The sequence below is a fragment of the Mesocricetus auratus genome, unplaced genomic scaffold, assembly GCF_017639785.1.
Source record: "Mesocricetus auratus isolate SY011 unplaced genomic scaffold, BCM_Maur_2.0 Super-Scaffold_4256, whole genome shotgun sequence".
Taxonomy (NCBI): Eukaryota; Metazoa; Chordata; class Mammalia; order Rodentia; family Cricetidae; genus Mesocricetus; species Mesocricetus auratus.
The window spans coordinates 117,586,972-117,603,516 of NW_024429182.1; the positions used below are offsets into that span (position 1 = coordinate 117,586,972).

Consider the following 16,545-nt stretch of genomic DNA (forward strand, 5'->3'; position numbering starts at 1 on the left):
TTGAAAGACCTCCATCTGTTGGCACACTAGAAACACAAACAATTCATTAGTGCCAATAAACAATGAAACCGAAGAATAGCAAATAATACCAGAAATGCCAGTCAGGTGAGCATGTCACCACACCAGATGTAAACCCTTCACCCGGGACTATAAAAGCAGAGCACCCCAAGGTCGACACGTGGCAGAAATGTCACTCAGCCACTCATTACAACCCTCACCAAATAAAACCACCCAGTGACTGTCTCCTGACCTAGTCCCTCAGGTCCAGCACACAGTCTCTCCTACCCATGAGATCCCTCTTCAAACTGACCCTTAAATGGCTTTCTAAACTTGGGTCTGACACCTCTGTACCAGAACAATGCTGCCCTTAGGTTCCTAAGACTTATTGAATACTTTTCTGAATGTCACAGCCTCTTCAACCCTTTTCATGGCCATTCTGTTATCTACGTGTATATATACATATGTGTGTGTGTGTGTGTGTGTGTATACACATATATGTGTGATCTAATAGTTAATATTGGTAATTAAGATTGGAATAAAATTCTGATGATTGTCTATGACCAACTTTCAAGCAAAATCAAAATTACTTGGGAGGTTGCAGCCAACAAAGCTGTGATTTTCTTTGTATTCAATAAATTTAGACATGAGCATGTCCATCTGTTTCTGCTCATGACAGAAACAAAGTTGAGAGACTTTCACACTAATACACTGACCCTATAAATACAAGCCTCCTCCCTCTCCCCCTCCCTCCCTCCCTCCCTCCCTCCCTCCTTCTCTCTCTCCCTCCCTGTTTTCAGTCATTTGGGGCCAGGCAGGCCAGGAAGCCCAAGGGTGTCCGCCAGCACAGCCAGCATAGGTTTGTGGGCCAATGAGGACAGTGCCACCATTGTTCTAGCCAGAGGACCTAGAGGTAAACAAGACTCTCGGAATGGGAGGAGGGCAGGAGGAGACAGGAGAAGGGCTGTGAACAGAAATCTGTTCTGGGGCTCTTCTTCCCCAGAAGGGAGGGCTTCATGCCTGCTGGTGTCCTGAGATGCTCCAGGCCAGTGGTCCTCAGCCTTCCTATTGCTGAGACCCTTTAATAGAGTTCCGTGATGTGGTGATCCCCAACCATAAAATGTTAGTTATTTTGTTGCTACTTCATAACTGCAATTTTGCTACCATGATCAATCATAATATAAATATCTGATATACAGGATATTTGAAAGGTGCCCCCTCCAAAGGGGTCACAACCCACGGGTTGAGAACTGATGCTCTAGACTGCCTTCTTCTACTAGGCCATGACGTGGACTTCACAGTGCTCTGGGTTCATAGGGATGTTTTGTAATGAAGCCCTTTACTGGGTCCTGACAGAGCCTCTTAGTGGTGTAGGGGGCAGCCTGGCCTCTTGTTCTTATCACCTCCTGTGAACCTTACATTCATTGAAGTTTCTTGGGGATAACAAAATGCCACAGCCTAGGTGACTTCACCACCAGGAATCCACTCTCTAGAACCCAGGATGCTGGAGGTCTAGGACCAAGGTGCTGTCTTTTGTCACCTCCTTAGCTTGTGGGTAGTGTCTTCTTTCCGTGTCTGCAAGTGCTCTTTCTTGTGTAAGCCCCAAACTGTGGTGAGAGCAAAATCATTTTTGTGGTTGGATTCCAGAGAATGGCCTGTACCCATGAGCTCAGGCTGCCCTGAGTACCTCTGGGAGAGAGGACTGGGATCGAAGGTGGGCTGCGTGGGCTCAGACTAAGATGAGCTTCATTAAGGAGAACTTCCTAGGGAGCTCCCTGGCTTTGGAATCCCCTGCAGAGAATGATCTAAAAGACTTGTATCTCTCATACCCCAGGGCAATACCAAGGCAGAGGCAGGGTGTCCCCTACTGAGGGCTGCTCAGGAGTTTCTGGCTGCACTGAGGCTTGGATGTGTCCCCTTCACCTAGGAGCCCACTGACTCTGTACTGGGCATGACTGGCAGCTCCGCAGGAACAGGCAGCTAAGCACCTGAAGTGGGTGCTGTGTGGCCACCGCCGACCTTCCCCACAGCCCCAGCTTCTTCTCTGGCCATCTCACTTCTCAAAGGAGACCAAGTCACAGTGTGGAGAAGTAACCTCGGCCTGACGGGCTCTGGAGCAAAGGGAGACCGGCTGGGGCAGCACACACCTGCTTTCCTCCCCTTTGAGAGGCAGAGGATCAGAAGTTCAAAACTTACCTGGCTTGGGGAGGGGTGCGGTGGCTGAGGGTGTGGCTTAGAGATAGAGTTCTTTCGTGTGTCAGGCCTGGTTCAATCCACAAACACATCTGAGAGTGGGCCAGCTTAGGACACAGAGCAGGTTCTCCCCTGCTCGGTTTCACCGTGCCCTGTGTGTGTGTGGGACAGTGGACCATAGGCCTGGATTGCACTGATGATGACATTTACAGTTTCTCTTCATTTCTATCTTTGTCCTCCCTTTGTGGGGAGGGGGTGCTCACTCAGGATCCCCTGCCTCCCAGTCGGAGAAGAGAGGGGGCAGAGGAATGGGCTGGGGCTGGCCCAGGTCCCAGAGAAGTGGCTTCCACATGGCTGAACAGAGCTTCAAGCAGAAGCTCACAAAGGGCTTTGACGGTTGCCTGCAGGCTGGGCCTCTCCCCTCTCCCTCAGGATGTTTCACTCTGGGCCTCTTGTGAGCCTGATTTAATGGGAAACAGTGGGCCTGAGAAGTTCCTTGTGACACACTAATCTGAGCTTGCTGACCTGACCACACCTCCAAAGGAGGCAGCTTCTGGAGTGCCAGAAGAATTCAGGCACCATAGCCCTAAGGAAGAGCTGTCGGGTAAGTAAGTCAGTAACAAGGCCAGGCCAGGCCAGGGAGCAGAAGACTGTGTGTGTGTGTGTGTGTGTGTGTGTGTGTGTGTGTGTGTGTGTGTGTGTGTGTGTGAGTGGTCAGGGTTTCTCTGATTGCCTGTAAAGTGGTGTGCTACTCTTCAGGGTAAGCCAGACCCATCTACAGGTAGACTCAGCGCATATAAATATGGAGTACCTAATTCAATTAGAACTGCAGATGATCCAATGCCTTTTATGTCCTATATGTGAAATTAATTGTACTTTATTTGCCAATTCTAAATGGCAGAGAATATCGACGTGGAGCTGGAGGGGGAGCACGTTTCCATTACATACATGCAAACAGCTCATGGGTACATGCTTTTTAAAAATGAGAGATAAACGCAAGTGCTGGCTTTAACTTGACATTTCTAAGACCTAGGACCTGTGCTGCTGATCTGCTTATCTGGCTGGGGGATCCACTAATTCCTCTTGAGTTCTTCAGACAGTCTTGCTTTGCTTTGTTTGCTTGTTTGTTTGTTTCAGACAGGGTTTCCCTGCATAGCCCTGGCTGGCTGGAACTCTCTATGTAGATCAGACTAGCTTCAAACTCAGTGATCCTAGTACTGGGTTTAAAGATGCACACCACCACACCCAGCTTTTGCTTTTTGTTTTTTGAGATGGAGTCTCATGTAATGCAGGCTGGCTTTGAACTCACTATGTAGCCAAGAATAACCTTAACCTCTGATCTTGCCTCTATCTCCCAAGCGCTGGGATTATAGGTATGTGCCACTATACGCTCCTCTTGCTCTTTTTTTTTTTTTTGTCCCTCTAGCTCTTTATGCCCACATATTTGGATGTCTGTCTGCTATTTAAAAAGCAGACAGACTTTTGCTTGGTTCCTATGGGTGGATTCCAGTCCCCAGAATCCCCTCGTCCTTGCAGGGCTGTGTAGGGAAAGGACATATTTAAAATGTGAGAGATCCTCGGACTTTCTCTTGGATCTCAAGTTCCAGTGTCCAAACTGGGTTAATCTCAGTGTGAAAGGAAGAGGGGACTCGGTTATAGAGCAAGATTCCACTCTAGGTTATGTCACAGAAACCCTGTGGTCTTTGTGACAGTCACTTTGGGTAAAAGTCAGACTCAAATCCAGATCTCTCCAACCTACAAGGTTTTCACCAGCTCCCCCAGGGAGTTTGCATGGAGATGACATGGCTGCAAGCATCAAACAGACTCAGTGTCAGGTAGATTCAGGTTCAAATCCCAGTTACTTACCAACTGTGAGTATGTGGCTGAGCTGACCAAAGGAACCGGATCAAGGGGGGAAACAGTGATTAAAGATCCTCACAGTCACTAGGGACACTCAGGCCTGGGAGGAGAAAATCTGAGAACACGTAGGCCATGACTGAAATCTCTTCTGTGGTCTGCTTGTGTGCACAATATTTAATTACATCTCATAACCCTCCCATCCCAACAGGGCAGTCAAGACTCAAGTGAAATCATACAAGTGTGAGAGAGACAGGATCGGAAACCAGGACCCTCATCCAGTTGCCCCAAGCTGCTCCTTGCTGCCTATAGTACTCACATCTTAGGTATGTATCCTAGTCCCCAGCTTCCTTGGATTATGCTACCTTGGACAAGTCACTATCCTGGCCCCATTTCCCCCATAGATAAAACAGGAATGGTGCTACCGTGCCTGTTTCTGAGATAATGAATCTGAAAGTTCTTAGTGTGTCACACAGCTCTGGACACACACCCAGGACTGATGGTATAAAGATTCACCATCGCGCCTAAGAATGGACATGCTGGGGACAGAGTCATCCACTGGGCTGAGAGGTTTCTGGGGTGCCCATTTGCACTGGGGAAGGAAGGCTGCATAATGGAAGAGAGATTCCCTTACACTGTAGTGACCTGACCCTGTGGCTGAGAATGGGGCCCCGTTCTGCTTTGTTCCTGGCGAGCCACAGCTAAAGAGTAGGGGGTTAGTGTTGTGCTCCTTCCAAATGCAGTGTTCTCAAAGTGTAGCCCAGGAACCTTGTCCTTTAGAGCTGGGTGGGGAAGAGGGGCCTCTAATTTTAGCCTTCTAGTCAGAATCACAGGGGCCAGGACCTATGCGTCTGAATTTCTGACCAATCACCTAGTTGTTGGGAGGGACTTGAAGGCTTGAGATTCACTGTTCTAGGACAAACACAGAAGGGTTTCCCCAATATCACTGTATTGCTGACTTCCTTGGCTGCTGGGAACAGGCCACCTGGAGAGGCCAGGGTAGAGCAAACAGGTTCTTTCTTTCAGTGTCTTCGAGAGGCAATATGTCCGAGGGGGTGAGTAGCCCGGCTCTTCTTCCCTTGTTCCCTTCCTCCCTATACCTTGATAATCTCTCTGGGGCCCTGATCCACCAAAGGGAGGAGGCTCAGCAAAGATCTTGGCCAAAGGCATTATGTAAGATCTCAGCAGACCCATATGACAGTGGTTCTGGCTGCTGGGGGCAGAGCTGTCCTGCCTTCTACATGACTCGTCTCTGCCCAGGTGGGCACATACCGAATGGTCCCCGAGGAGGAGCAGAAGCTCCGGGCACAGCTGGAGCAGCTCACAACCAAGGACCACGGTCCTGTCTTTGGCCCGTGCAGCCGGCTGCCCCGCCACACTTTGCAGAAGGTGAGATGGCAGAGTGGGGGAGGGGAGCGCTGGCTGGGACAAACTGGTAAGGAACACAGTAGGGTGGGGTGGGCATGAGACAGAGTCCTCTCTCCTTTAGAAAAGGTTCATCCGCACCCTTTAGGCCATCCTGGACATGAGAGACTGGCCTGTTCTAGACTATCCTGGAGGTCAGAGCTATTGCAACTACTGGGCTAGTCAGTCAGTACTCAAAACACCTTAATCTGAGACTGCAGCCTGGAGCCTAAGGGCCCGGGGCTAACCTCGGCTCATATAAGGAACAGGCTTCTGAAGTGGCCCTAATGAACAAGGATAAAATGACTGTCCCCAGGGGAAAAGCAGGAGGCTCAAGCTCTAGGACCAGACATGTTCAACTTGCTCTGTGACCTTGAGCAAAGAGCTCTCCTCTCTGCATCTGGTCTCTGTGTGTCTATGAAACATGGCAGTTGTACTAGTGGCTGCCCGGAGCGGAGGTGGGAAGTGGCTGAGTTCTGCCAGGCTCTGTTCTGCATTGACTGGTGTCTCTAGCAACAGGAGCTCTTGGATGGGGGGTAGGGGAGTTGAGGCAGGCTGTTCTCTGCTGGGTCAAGTCTGGATGCCTCTGAGTGAAGACAGGGTGTCCTCCTCCTTGGGGGAACTAGGGCAAGTACAGGTCACATCTAGTCCCCCTAGCATAGTCTTCTGGGAGATAGGCATAAGAACGCTAACTGTACCAAGTATAGTGGTTCATGCCTGTAACCTCAGCATTTGGAGAGAGGGGTTGGAGAATTATAATTTTAAAGCCAGCCTGGGTTACATATAGAGATCTTGTCTCAAAAGAATTGAAAATAGGATTGGGGGTGTGGCTCGGTTGACAGAATTGTCTAAAGCACATGAGATTCTGTATTCCACCTCTGGCGTCTCATAAAACAAGGTATGGTAGCACATGCCTGTAGTCCCAGCACTTGGGAGGTACAGGCAGCATCAGAAGTTCAAGGTCGAGTCAGGCATTGGTGGCGCACACCTTTAATCCCAACACTCGGGAGGCAGAGGCAGGAGGATCTCTGTGAGTTTGAGGCCAGCCTGGTCTACAGAGTGAGTTCCAGGACAGCCTCCAAAACAATACAGAGAAACCCTGTCTCGAAAAAAAAAAAAAACAAAAAAAAAACAAAAACAAAAAAAAAAGAAGTTCAAGGTCAACCTTGGTTGTATCTCAAATTTGAAGTCAGACTAAGCTAAAACCTTTGTCTCAAAAAACAAACCAACATCTGGCTGTGGTGGTTCTTGCCTTTAATCCCAGCATTTTGGAGGTAGAGGCAGATGGGTCTCTGTGAGTTCCAGGCCAGTCTGGTCTACAGAGTGAGTTCCAGGACAGCCAGGGCTGTTACACAGAGAAACCCTGTCTTAAAAAAAACAACCCCCCCCAAATAACCCCCAACGAACCAAAACAAAATAAATTTTAAAACCCCAAACAAAAATAAGGGCTTGGTGAGGTGGCTCATTGGCTAAAAGGCATTTGCTATCAAACTTGACCCGCACAGTAAAAGGAGAGAAACAGCGCCCACAAGTTGTCCTCTGACTTCCACATGAACACGACACACACATGCTCCTCCCTAAATATGCGTGCAAAAATAAATCAGTGCAAAAGGACAAAATAATAATTAAAAGCAAACAAACACAGAGCAAAATAATAATAAAACAAACAAACCCCACAATGGGTCGTGGCAAAAATTAAAAACACAGTGTAGGGATGGAGACATGGCTCAGTGGTTAAGAGCACTTGTTGCTCTTGCAAAGGACTCCAGTTGGATGCCTAGCTCCCTGTGGTGGTTCACAACTATTCATAACTCCACTTCCAGGGGCCCTGATGCCCTCTTCTGACCTTCTCAGGCACCTAGCATGCACATGGTGCACAGACATACGTGCAGGCAAAACACTCACATATACGACGAATAAATTCAATGAATTAAAGAAACACACAAGGCATTTAGAGGACTGAGCAGGGTGTTGAGTAAGAGCACAGTACACATGGGCATTTGTTAGAATCACTTATGGCTGTCAATGTCTTGCAAACAAAGCCAGGCTGAGCAGTTTTGACTCTCTCCAAATGCAAGTGTCTATGAGAGAGCAGCACACCACTCCTTGACCCTGGAAGGCAGAGCTGCAAAGGAGTAAGGCCCAAACTGTAGCACCCTGGGCGGCACTCCAGCAGGCCAACTTAGATTTGAGCCTATTCACATGCGCCCCGTTTCTCAGCAGCACCGAGTGGTAACTTCTGCTCCAACCCACCCTGTTGCAGGCCAAGGATGAGCTGAACGAGAAGGAGGAGACCCGGGAGGAGGTGGTGAGGGAGCTGCAGGAGTTGGTGCAGGCACAGGCAGCTTCAGGGGAGGAGCTGGCCCTGGCGGTGGCTGAGAGGGTACAGGCAAGGGACAGTGCCTTCCTCCTGCGCTTCATCCGTGCTCGAAAGTTTGACGTGGGCCGCGCTTATGAGCTGCTCAAAGGTAAGGCCTGCATTGGAGGGCTGGCCCTATAATGTGGGAGGAAGTTTTGGGGAGGGTGTCTACCCTTTCTACACCAAGAAGCTGTCCTTATGCCACGATGTAGTCACTGTCTCCAGCTCCTTCATGAGTCTGTGTGTGCGACATGAGTTTGTGTGTGCAAGCATGTGAACACAGTGCCAGCTGAGCAGTCCTCAAGTGTAACGCCGGGTAGGAGCCCGGAAACTTCTCCGGTAAGAAACATACTTAGATTAACAATTATGGGGTAATTACTTAAGGCAGAGCTAGCCAGTAAGAGACAAGCAAGGCCAACAGCTTCATAATTAATATAGCCTCCTGTGTGTTTATTTGGGACTGATACGCTGCAGAGCCCAGGCGACTGGCGGGTGATAAACCAAAGCGGCTAGCAAAAGAAAAAGCTTCTCTTAACACTCAAGATCACTTGGGCTCTGTTGGTGGGTGGGTGGGTGCATGGTGGAAAAAAACATTCCCTGAGGAAATCAAGTCTGTGGTGTCTATAGAGGGAAGTGTTGAAGCGGGTGATCTGTGGCCTAATGGCTTTCCTTTTTACGTTTCCCCTCTGCCCCCAAATGTCAAGTCAGTGCCACCAGGGCCCACCACTGTGTTAGGTCAAGGAGCTCAAGCCTCCCATGCTCTTGTGGAACTTACATTAAAGGCTTCCACTGCAAAGGGACATCTGAAAATAACCCCCAAGGAAACGAGGCATCGAGTAACTGGGCAGAGGGAACAAGGCACACGTGAGGTGGGATAAGACTGCAGTGTTCTAGAACGGCAGAGAAGTTGTTGGCAGCTTCTTGGCAATTGCTTCCTAAACCCCTCTCCTGGGCCCCAGGTTGGGGGCGCAGAAGGCCACGGGAAGGCAGGGTAAGTTGAATGGTATTTGTGAGCAAAGCAGGCACTGCCAGAATTAGGAAGAGCCTCTGAGTCTAGCTGGGGCCCTGAGTTTATCCTCAGCCCTGCCCACCCACCCACCCACCCACCCACTCAGCTGGCCCTGTGCCCAGTTAACAGCCTGTGCCTTGTCCCCAAGCGAAGGAATATAATGCATAGGATTACCTTCTTATGTAGGACTGTACCTCATGCCTGTACAGCTCAGAATGTGAACATTGTGAACCACGTGTAATTGCCACAACTTTTCGGGGAGACAGGCCAATCTTGTGGGAAGGAAACAAGGGACTCAGACAGCTGGAAGTCCTGTCACACACAGACAGCCAGGTCTCTGATTCCCACCATGTACCACCAGAGAAGATAGGTGAGCGTGGCTGGAATAGCCTCCGAGATGGCTCCTTGCCTCTCCCTCTTCCAGGCTATGTGAACTTCCGGCTCCAGTACCCTGAACTTTTCGATAGCCTGTCCATGGAGGCCGTCCGCTGCACTATCGAGGCGGGTTACCCTGGCGTTCTCTCTAGTCGGGACAAGTATGGCAGAGTGGTTATGCTCTTCAACATTGAAAACTGGCACTGTGAAGAGGTCACCTTTGATGAGGTCAGCTGGGCTCTCTGTCCTAGCCCTGTCTTTATCGTGGGGTTCCCCAGGAGACAAGTCCGTGGAGGGATGAGGGCAGGCAGTCACCTGCCACCAGGCATTTCCCAAACAGGGAGAGGATTCCTAGGATGCTCCAGGACAGCTGGGAAGCCCAGCAGCTTTGCAAGTAGAGCCCACTGGCCTGGTTATCCCCAGCAATGCCGAGTGAGGCAACAGCTGTGGGCCATGGACTGAAGGAAACCTTGCCAAGCCTGAAAGCTGAGAACAACAGAGACTGGGATCAGAGGGCTGTGGGCAGGAGGATTCTGGAAGGCACAGGTTCTGTCCTACTTAACCATCTGCTTTCCGTAAGGTCATATGTTTACGCCCTTAGGAGGGCTGATCAAGAGAAAGAATTTAGGATTTTCCTTTATTTTTTAATCTTTCTCTTAGTTTTCTTCCTTTCTTATTTGTTTTGTTTTGAAACAGAGTCTCAGGTATCCCAGGCTAGCCTTGAATTCACTGTGTAGTTAAGGGTGGTCTTCAAACTTCTCTTGCCATGCTGGGTTTACAGGCATGAGCCAACATACCTGGTTTTATGCAGTGTTGGGGAATCAAACCCAAGACTGCATACATGCTAGACAAGCACTCTACCAAGTAAGCTAAGTCCCCCGGCCTTCACCTGTGTTTCTAAGCATACTAGTATATATAAATAAAGGAGACTGTTTCCTCCACCTTCTCTACTTTTTGGACCCCAGACTTTAAGAAGAAATTAGATTGCACTGACCAGCCCTTCAGTCTAGTTAAACAGTGATGGAAAAAGTCAACATCCCTGCCTTATGCCTGCTCTTATTAAGGGTGTTACTAGGCCTTCTCAGTAAATGAGATTCTAGCTTTAGAATTAAAGCTTTAAAAAAAGAAAGACATATTATTTCGGGGAGAAGGGTTGAAGAAATGGCTCAGCTGTTAAGAGCGCTTGCTGCTCTTGCAGAGGACTGGAGTTCTGTTCTCAGCCCCCGTCAGGCAGGTCACAGTCTCCTGTCACTCCAGTTTCAGTGGAACCCACATCCTCATCACAAGTAAGTGATAATAAAAATAAGACAGGCGGTGGAGGTACAGGCCTTAAATCTTAGCGGTACAGAGAAACCCTGTCTCCAAAAAAGTAAGTAAAGTAAATCATATACACACACATAAAGACAGGATCTCTCACATAGTCCTGGCTCTCCTGGGACGCACTAAGTAGACCAGGTTGGCCCTGAACAAACAGATAAATTGGTTCTGCCTCCAGAGTGCTAGGATCAAAGGCATGCACCACCATGACTTGAAAGATTTATATTTTTTAAAATTGTGTGTGTGTAAGACAGAGGGAGAGGGGCAGGGAAAGGGAGAGGGACAGGGAGAGAAAGAGAGAGAGAGAGAGAGAGAGAGAGAGAGAGAGAGAGAGAGAGAGAGAGAGAGAGAGAGAGAGAGAGAGAGAGGTAGCTCCTGGGGAAGCCAGAGGCATCAGATCCCCTGGAGCTGGAGTTACACTTACAGACAGTTATGAGCCAACCAACTGTGGTACTGAGATCCTAACTCAGGTCCTCTGTAAGAACAGCAAGCTCTCTTAATCTCAGGGCCATCTCTCTAGCTCCAACTGAAAGTATTGTTTTTATTTTTTATAAAAAGATTTCAAAACATGCATTTTGCTTATTATGCAAATCCTATCTATTCTGAAAAGAATTGCATTTTTACATTACATGGTAATGTAAAAAATTGCAAGCTTAAAAAATCATTTATAATTCTGCTACCTTAGATTTTTTTTATCACTGTATCCTTCCAGTTAATTTATACACACATATGATAGGGAAGTCCTTCTGTGTATATGTAAATAAAGCACTGTTGGTCAATAGGGAAGCAAGATAGGTGGGACTAGGAGTCTAGGAGGATTCTGGGAAATGTAGTGAAGAGAGTGCTCACCATGTGATATCCCTGGAGAAAAGGACTCATGAGGCTGCGTCCTCAAAAAGATAATTCCTTATAAAATATATATTAGCAATTATGGGTCAATAATCAAATCAGAGCTAGCCGAGAAGAAACCAAGCAAACGGCCAACAGCTTCATAATTAATAGAGTGTCTTGTGTGTTATTTGGGGGCTGAAAGCAGCAACAGGACCCAGGCAGCAGGCAGGAAGATTATGCATTACACACATACACGTTTAAAATTTTAATTTAATTTTTAATTTTACATATCAATCCAAGTTCTCCCTCCATCCCCTCATCCTGCTCCTTCTACCTTCCACTCACCCTATCCCTCACCCGCTCCTCAGAGAGGGTATGGTCTCCCATGGGGAGTCAACAAAGTCTGTCTCATCACCATGCTGAGGTCTGACCAACACCCCCCACCCCCACCCCTCATGACTGGGCTAAGCAAGTATCTCTCCAGAGGAAATGGGCTCCAAAAAGCCAGTTCATACACTGGGCCCACTGCCAGTGGTCCTACAAACTGCTCAGTCCACCTACTGTTAACTGCATTCAGTGGGTCTAGTTCAGTCCTACGCAGGTTCTGCTGCGGTCAGTCTGGGGTCAGTTGTCTCTGTGGATTTCCCCATCATGGTCTTGACCCCTTTGCTCATATTATCACTTTCCCCTCTTCGACTGGTCTCTGGGAGCTTGGCCTGGTGGTTAGTTATGGATTACTTCATCTGCGTCCATCAGTTACTGGATGAAGGTTTGACAGTTGTGGTAGACCTCAATCTGATTATAGGATGAAGGTTTGACAATTGTGGTAGACCTCAATCTGATTATAGGATGAAGGTTTGACAATTGTGGTAGACCTCAATCTGATTACAGGGGAAGGCCAGTTCAGTCCCCCTCTCCACTATTGCTTAAACTTTTATCTGGGGTCATCCTTGTGTGTTCATGGGAATTTCTCTAGTGCCAGGTTTTTTCAATAATCCTACAATGGTTCCCTCTATGAAGATATTTCTTTCTTTGCTTTCCCTCTCTGTCCTTCCTGTTCTCTCATGTTCTCCTCCCCACTTCCCTTCTCTCCTCCCTCCTCCCTCCTCCCCTTTCGCTCTCCCCCTCCCTCCCATGCTCCCAATTTATTCAGGAGACCTTTTCTAATTCCCCTTCCTAGGCAGAACCACATGTTTCTCTTAGGGACCTCTTTGTTAGCTAGCTTCTCTGGGGTTGTGGCCTGTAGTATAGTTATCCTTTGCTTTAACACACTTTTAACCATAGGATCATCAATCATTCTTGGTGTCACAGACCTGTAAACCCATCTACTAGGGAGGCTGAAGCAAGAGAACTGTCTACAAGTTTAAGGTTTGCCTGGGCGCTAAAGTGAGTTCAAGTCCAGCCTAAGTAACTTAGTAAGACACTGCCTAAAAATACAAAGTAAAAAGAAGGCTGGTGATATAGTTTAGTAATTTGCAATACCCTGGGTTCAATCCCCAGAAGGGAGGAAGGAAGGGAGGGAGAGAAGAAGGGAAAGAGAGAGAGGAGAGAGGAGGGAGGCAAAAGGATCTGGGATAAGCAGATCGCAGCAGTCAAGGTAATGGTGATTAGAGCTGAAGTTCCAGCACTCAGGAGTTGGTTGTAGGAGGAGCTTTTGTTCAAACAAACCAAGAGCTGGAGATATGGCTCAGTGGTAGAGTGCTTGACCAGCATGCATAAGACTCTACCACTGATCTCTGGCACCAACAAACAAACCAAAACATAACAAAATCAGGAGATTCCTCGGTGCAATGAAGTGTCACGAAGAGTTCCCCGCATTGTTAATGTTTTAACATCATTTCCACTGCTGTGACACAATATTCCATGGCTTAAATCTACCTTTATTTCACTCCTCTCTTACTGGATACTTAGGTTGTTTCTAGTGGTTTCCAGCAGTATAAGAGTGCTGGGATAAACTCTGTGAACGTGACATTCAGTGTTATTTTATTAGCATGTATTCTGCAAGGGGAAAGCCCTAGATGGACACCTTGGCAAATTCCTGCAGTGAGGAATGTGTCAGTTGGCTCTCCACTCAGGACCCTGGGGGTTAATCACCTCTGGGGGTTGGATCTTAATCCCCACTTGCTGTGCTTCTGGCTTTCTGATGCTGGAGACCAACCCTGGGGCCTTGTGACTGACCACATACCTAGCCCCTGTGTTTCTAGATCCTGCAGGCATACTGTTTCATCTTGGAGAAGCTGCTAGAGAATGAGGAAACGCAAATCAATGGCTTCTGCATTGTTGAGAACTTTAAGGGCTTCACCATGCAGCAGGCAGCGGGGCTCCGCCCCTCGGATCTCAAAAAGATGGTGGACATGCTCCAGGTGAGACCTTGGAACCCGCTCCATAGGAAACTTTCACAGGTGGGAAGGCCTGACTTAGTTTCTCAGTTTTACAATGCAGGAAGGGACCTGAGGGTTGACAACCTAGTGTCATGCAGAGCAGTGACAGCTGTCATGTCAACCACAAACACTTGCATGGCGACTGAGTGTGATAAGGACATGGTGATGATGTCATTGCTTCCTTGAGAGAGTTCTCATCTTATCTTCTGCATCATCTTACAAACCTGGAACCTGAGGCTCAGAGGTTAAGTGACTTTGCAAGGTCACACAGATAAAGTGACTGAGGTTGGAGTTGACTCTATGTGAGTGATCCTGGAACCTTAGGCTGTCTGCTGCCTTTTTGCTTGTGAGTTTGTCCTGAGGAGGGGACATCACCAGCCCCCTTCTTATTGCTTTATATATACAGATATCCCCAGTCCTTTCTTTGAGCTTCCTTATATCTACCCTATGTGTGTTGGGAAAGAAGAGGTTGGAGATATGGGTATGGCAGTTGCTGAAGGACAAGGAGGCATGACAATGATGTTCTTATGGTCTGTAACCATTTGCAGTCTACCCAGGGGACAAGAGACTTGGAGAAACATCAATCACTGCAGCTGGGGATAATACTCAGTTGGTACAGTGCTTACCCAGCATGCACAAAACTCTGAGTTCTATCCCCAACACTTGCCATTGTCTCACAGGCCTGTAATTCTATCAGTCAGAAGAAAGAGGTAGAAGGATTGGAAGGTCAAGGTCATAACTCAACTGTGTCATAAGGTCAGCTTTGGACACACGAGACCCTGTCTCACAAAAACCAACAAATAGTGCCAACACACACACACACACACACACACACACACACACACACCACACACACACCAGACAGTCACCAATTGCTTTGCATCATGGAACAGCTTTAGGTTGTGTAACTTGGAGCAAAGGTGAAGTCAAGTTTCTCTGGTGGCTGACCCCGGAATGGACTATCCTCCAGGGCAGCATGTAAATGCTGGAAAAGTCAGTCCTCACTCCATGGGGAGAGGCTGTCTCTGTGTGTGCTGATAAGTAGAAGCCTCAGAGACCACTGGGCCAATGGTGTGAGGGGGTCTCTCTCTGTCACTACAGGATTCATTCCCAGCCAGGTTCAAAGCTATCCACTTCATCCACCAGCCATGGTACTTCACCACCACCTATAACGTGGTCAAGCCCTTCTTGAAGAACAAGTTGCTACAGAGGGTGAGTTCATGGCTGCCCCCAGAGCCTTCCTCAGACACTGCACACTGGTCCCGAGTTGAATGGGCAATGCCCTGACAGCCCCACATGGAAGACTGTAGGGAGAGACATCGCCAGGCAAAGACAGCACGCGATGGCTTTGTCCTCCCTCCTCCCTCTTCCTCCTGCTCAGTTGCTCTGCTCACTGTCCTGCAGGTCTTTGTTCATGGAGATGACCTCGATGGCTTCTTCCAGGAGATTGATGAGGACATCTTGCCCGCTGACTTTGGGGGTACACTGCCCAAGTACGATGGAAAGGTGCTTGCTGAGCAGCTCTTTGGCCCCCGGGTCCAAGTTGAGAATACAGCCCTGTGAGGAGACGCCCTGCCCTCTGGTCTGTGTTAGCATCCTAGGCCTTCTTCGACTTTTCTAACCCAAGCCTGGGAACAAGGATGCCTGGGGTGATTGTGGTCTCCCCAGACTTCCCTAGGTTTAGGAGGGAAGGCACCTCATCCCAAACTGACATGGAGGGTAGTGAGTCAAGGGGAATGCCCTTAAACAGGAGACTTGTAGGAGAGTTGTAGTCCCACCCACCTCTGCAGTTATAGGACAATGACCATGCAAGAAGTTGAATTTCAAAGACTAATTAGGTTTCTTCATGATTTCCTTTGTAATCACTTTGATATTTAGGGTATGTAAGGCAGAATTGAAAGCCCACTCACAATTCTGTACAGAGGGGGTAGGCTTGAAGCTCTAATAATTTAACAAACACAGCACCAGTAGGGGTTTCCCACCCAGAATTGCAGGGAGGCAGCAGCCTTGGAACAGTTGCATTTGGGGGTGGTCTGCTGCTGAGTGCCCAGGAGCTAAGAGCTTTGGGTCTGTCCGGGGTGGAGGTCATGCTCCTTCCTCCCCACCTATCTTAGGTGTGTGGTTCCTTTCACTCGAAGCTCTCTTTGTCTTGTTGGGTGAGTTTTACTTAAATTTATAGTTGATATCATCTCTGAGCACTTAGTCCTTGATAGACAAATAAAGCTATTCTTTGTCTTGTGTCAAGCTCTTTCATGATGAATTTATGGCTTATATTTAGGGTTTTGATGGCTGTGATAAAACAGTGACCAAATGCAACTTGGCAAAGGGTTTATTTCATCTTGGCAGTTTGTAGTCCATCATCCAGGGAAGGCAGGGCAGGAACTCAAAGCAGGAACTGAAGCACAGGGCATAGATTTGTGCAGCTCACTGGCGGGTTCCTTATGACTTCATCAGCCCGCTTTCTTATAGCACCCAGGACCACAGCCCAGTGTGGCAGCACCCACAGTGAGCTGGGCCTCCCATATCAATCACCAATCAAGAAAATGGCCCCTGCAGGCCAATCCAGAGGAGTACTTTCTCAATTAAGGTTTCCTCTTCCAAAAAGACTCTAGGTGTGTCACTCGATATAAAACAAGTTGGCACAGTTTACAGTTCCCAAGTCTGCATGCTTTGATGAATACAAATGCTTTCCTCTTATGGAGCTCGCTTCCACAAGTGCACAGTGATTTCTGAGTGCTGCGGTTTTGTTTTTTGAGAAAGGGTTTCTCTGTGTAGCCTTGGCTGTTCTGGAACTCACTCTGCAGACCAGACTGGCGTTGAAC

General features: G+C 48.3%; 1 protein-coding gene across 2 annotated transcripts; it reads left to right on the top strand.

Moving 5' to 3' along the window:
• The first annotated feature begins 823 nt into the window (after nucleotides 1–823).
• Nucleotides 824–15,967, top strand: Rlbp1 (retinaldehyde binding protein 1). 2 transcript variants are annotated; one of them, XM_040729930.1, is made up of 10 exons: nucleotides 824–910; nucleotides 2,623–2,794; nucleotides 4,259–4,373; nucleotides 5,074–5,102; nucleotides 5,308–5,436; nucleotides 7,715–7,919; nucleotides 9,244–9,422; nucleotides 13,547–13,705; nucleotides 14,825–14,935; nucleotides 15,128–15,967. In XM_040729930.1, exons 4-10 carry the CDS (start codon nucleotides 5,091–5,093, stop codon nucleotides 15,284–15,286), a joined length of 954 nt encoding a protein of 317 aa, XP_040585864.1. In that variant the 5' UTR covers nucleotides 824–910; nucleotides 2,623–2,794; nucleotides 4,259–4,373; nucleotides 5,074–5,090; the 3' UTR covers nucleotides 15,287–15,967. The 2 variants fall into 2 exon arrangements, with proteins under 2 accessions (XP_040585864.1, XP_040585874.1); XM_040729940.1 differs by lacking the exon at nucleotides 5,308–5,436.
• The last annotated feature ends 578 nt before the right edge of the window (nucleotides 15,968–16,545 follow it).

Coding starts and splice junctions, on each gene's coding strand:
- Rlbp1 (XM_040729930.1), top strand. Junction 7,920..9,243: donor CGCTTATGAGCTGCTCAAAG/GTAAGGCCTGCA, acceptor TCCCTCTTCCAG/GCTATGTGAACTTCCGGCTC. Junction 14,936..15,127: donor AGAACAAGTTGCTACAGAGG/GTGAGTTCATGG, acceptor ACTGTCCTGCAG/GTCTTTGTTCATGGAGATGA.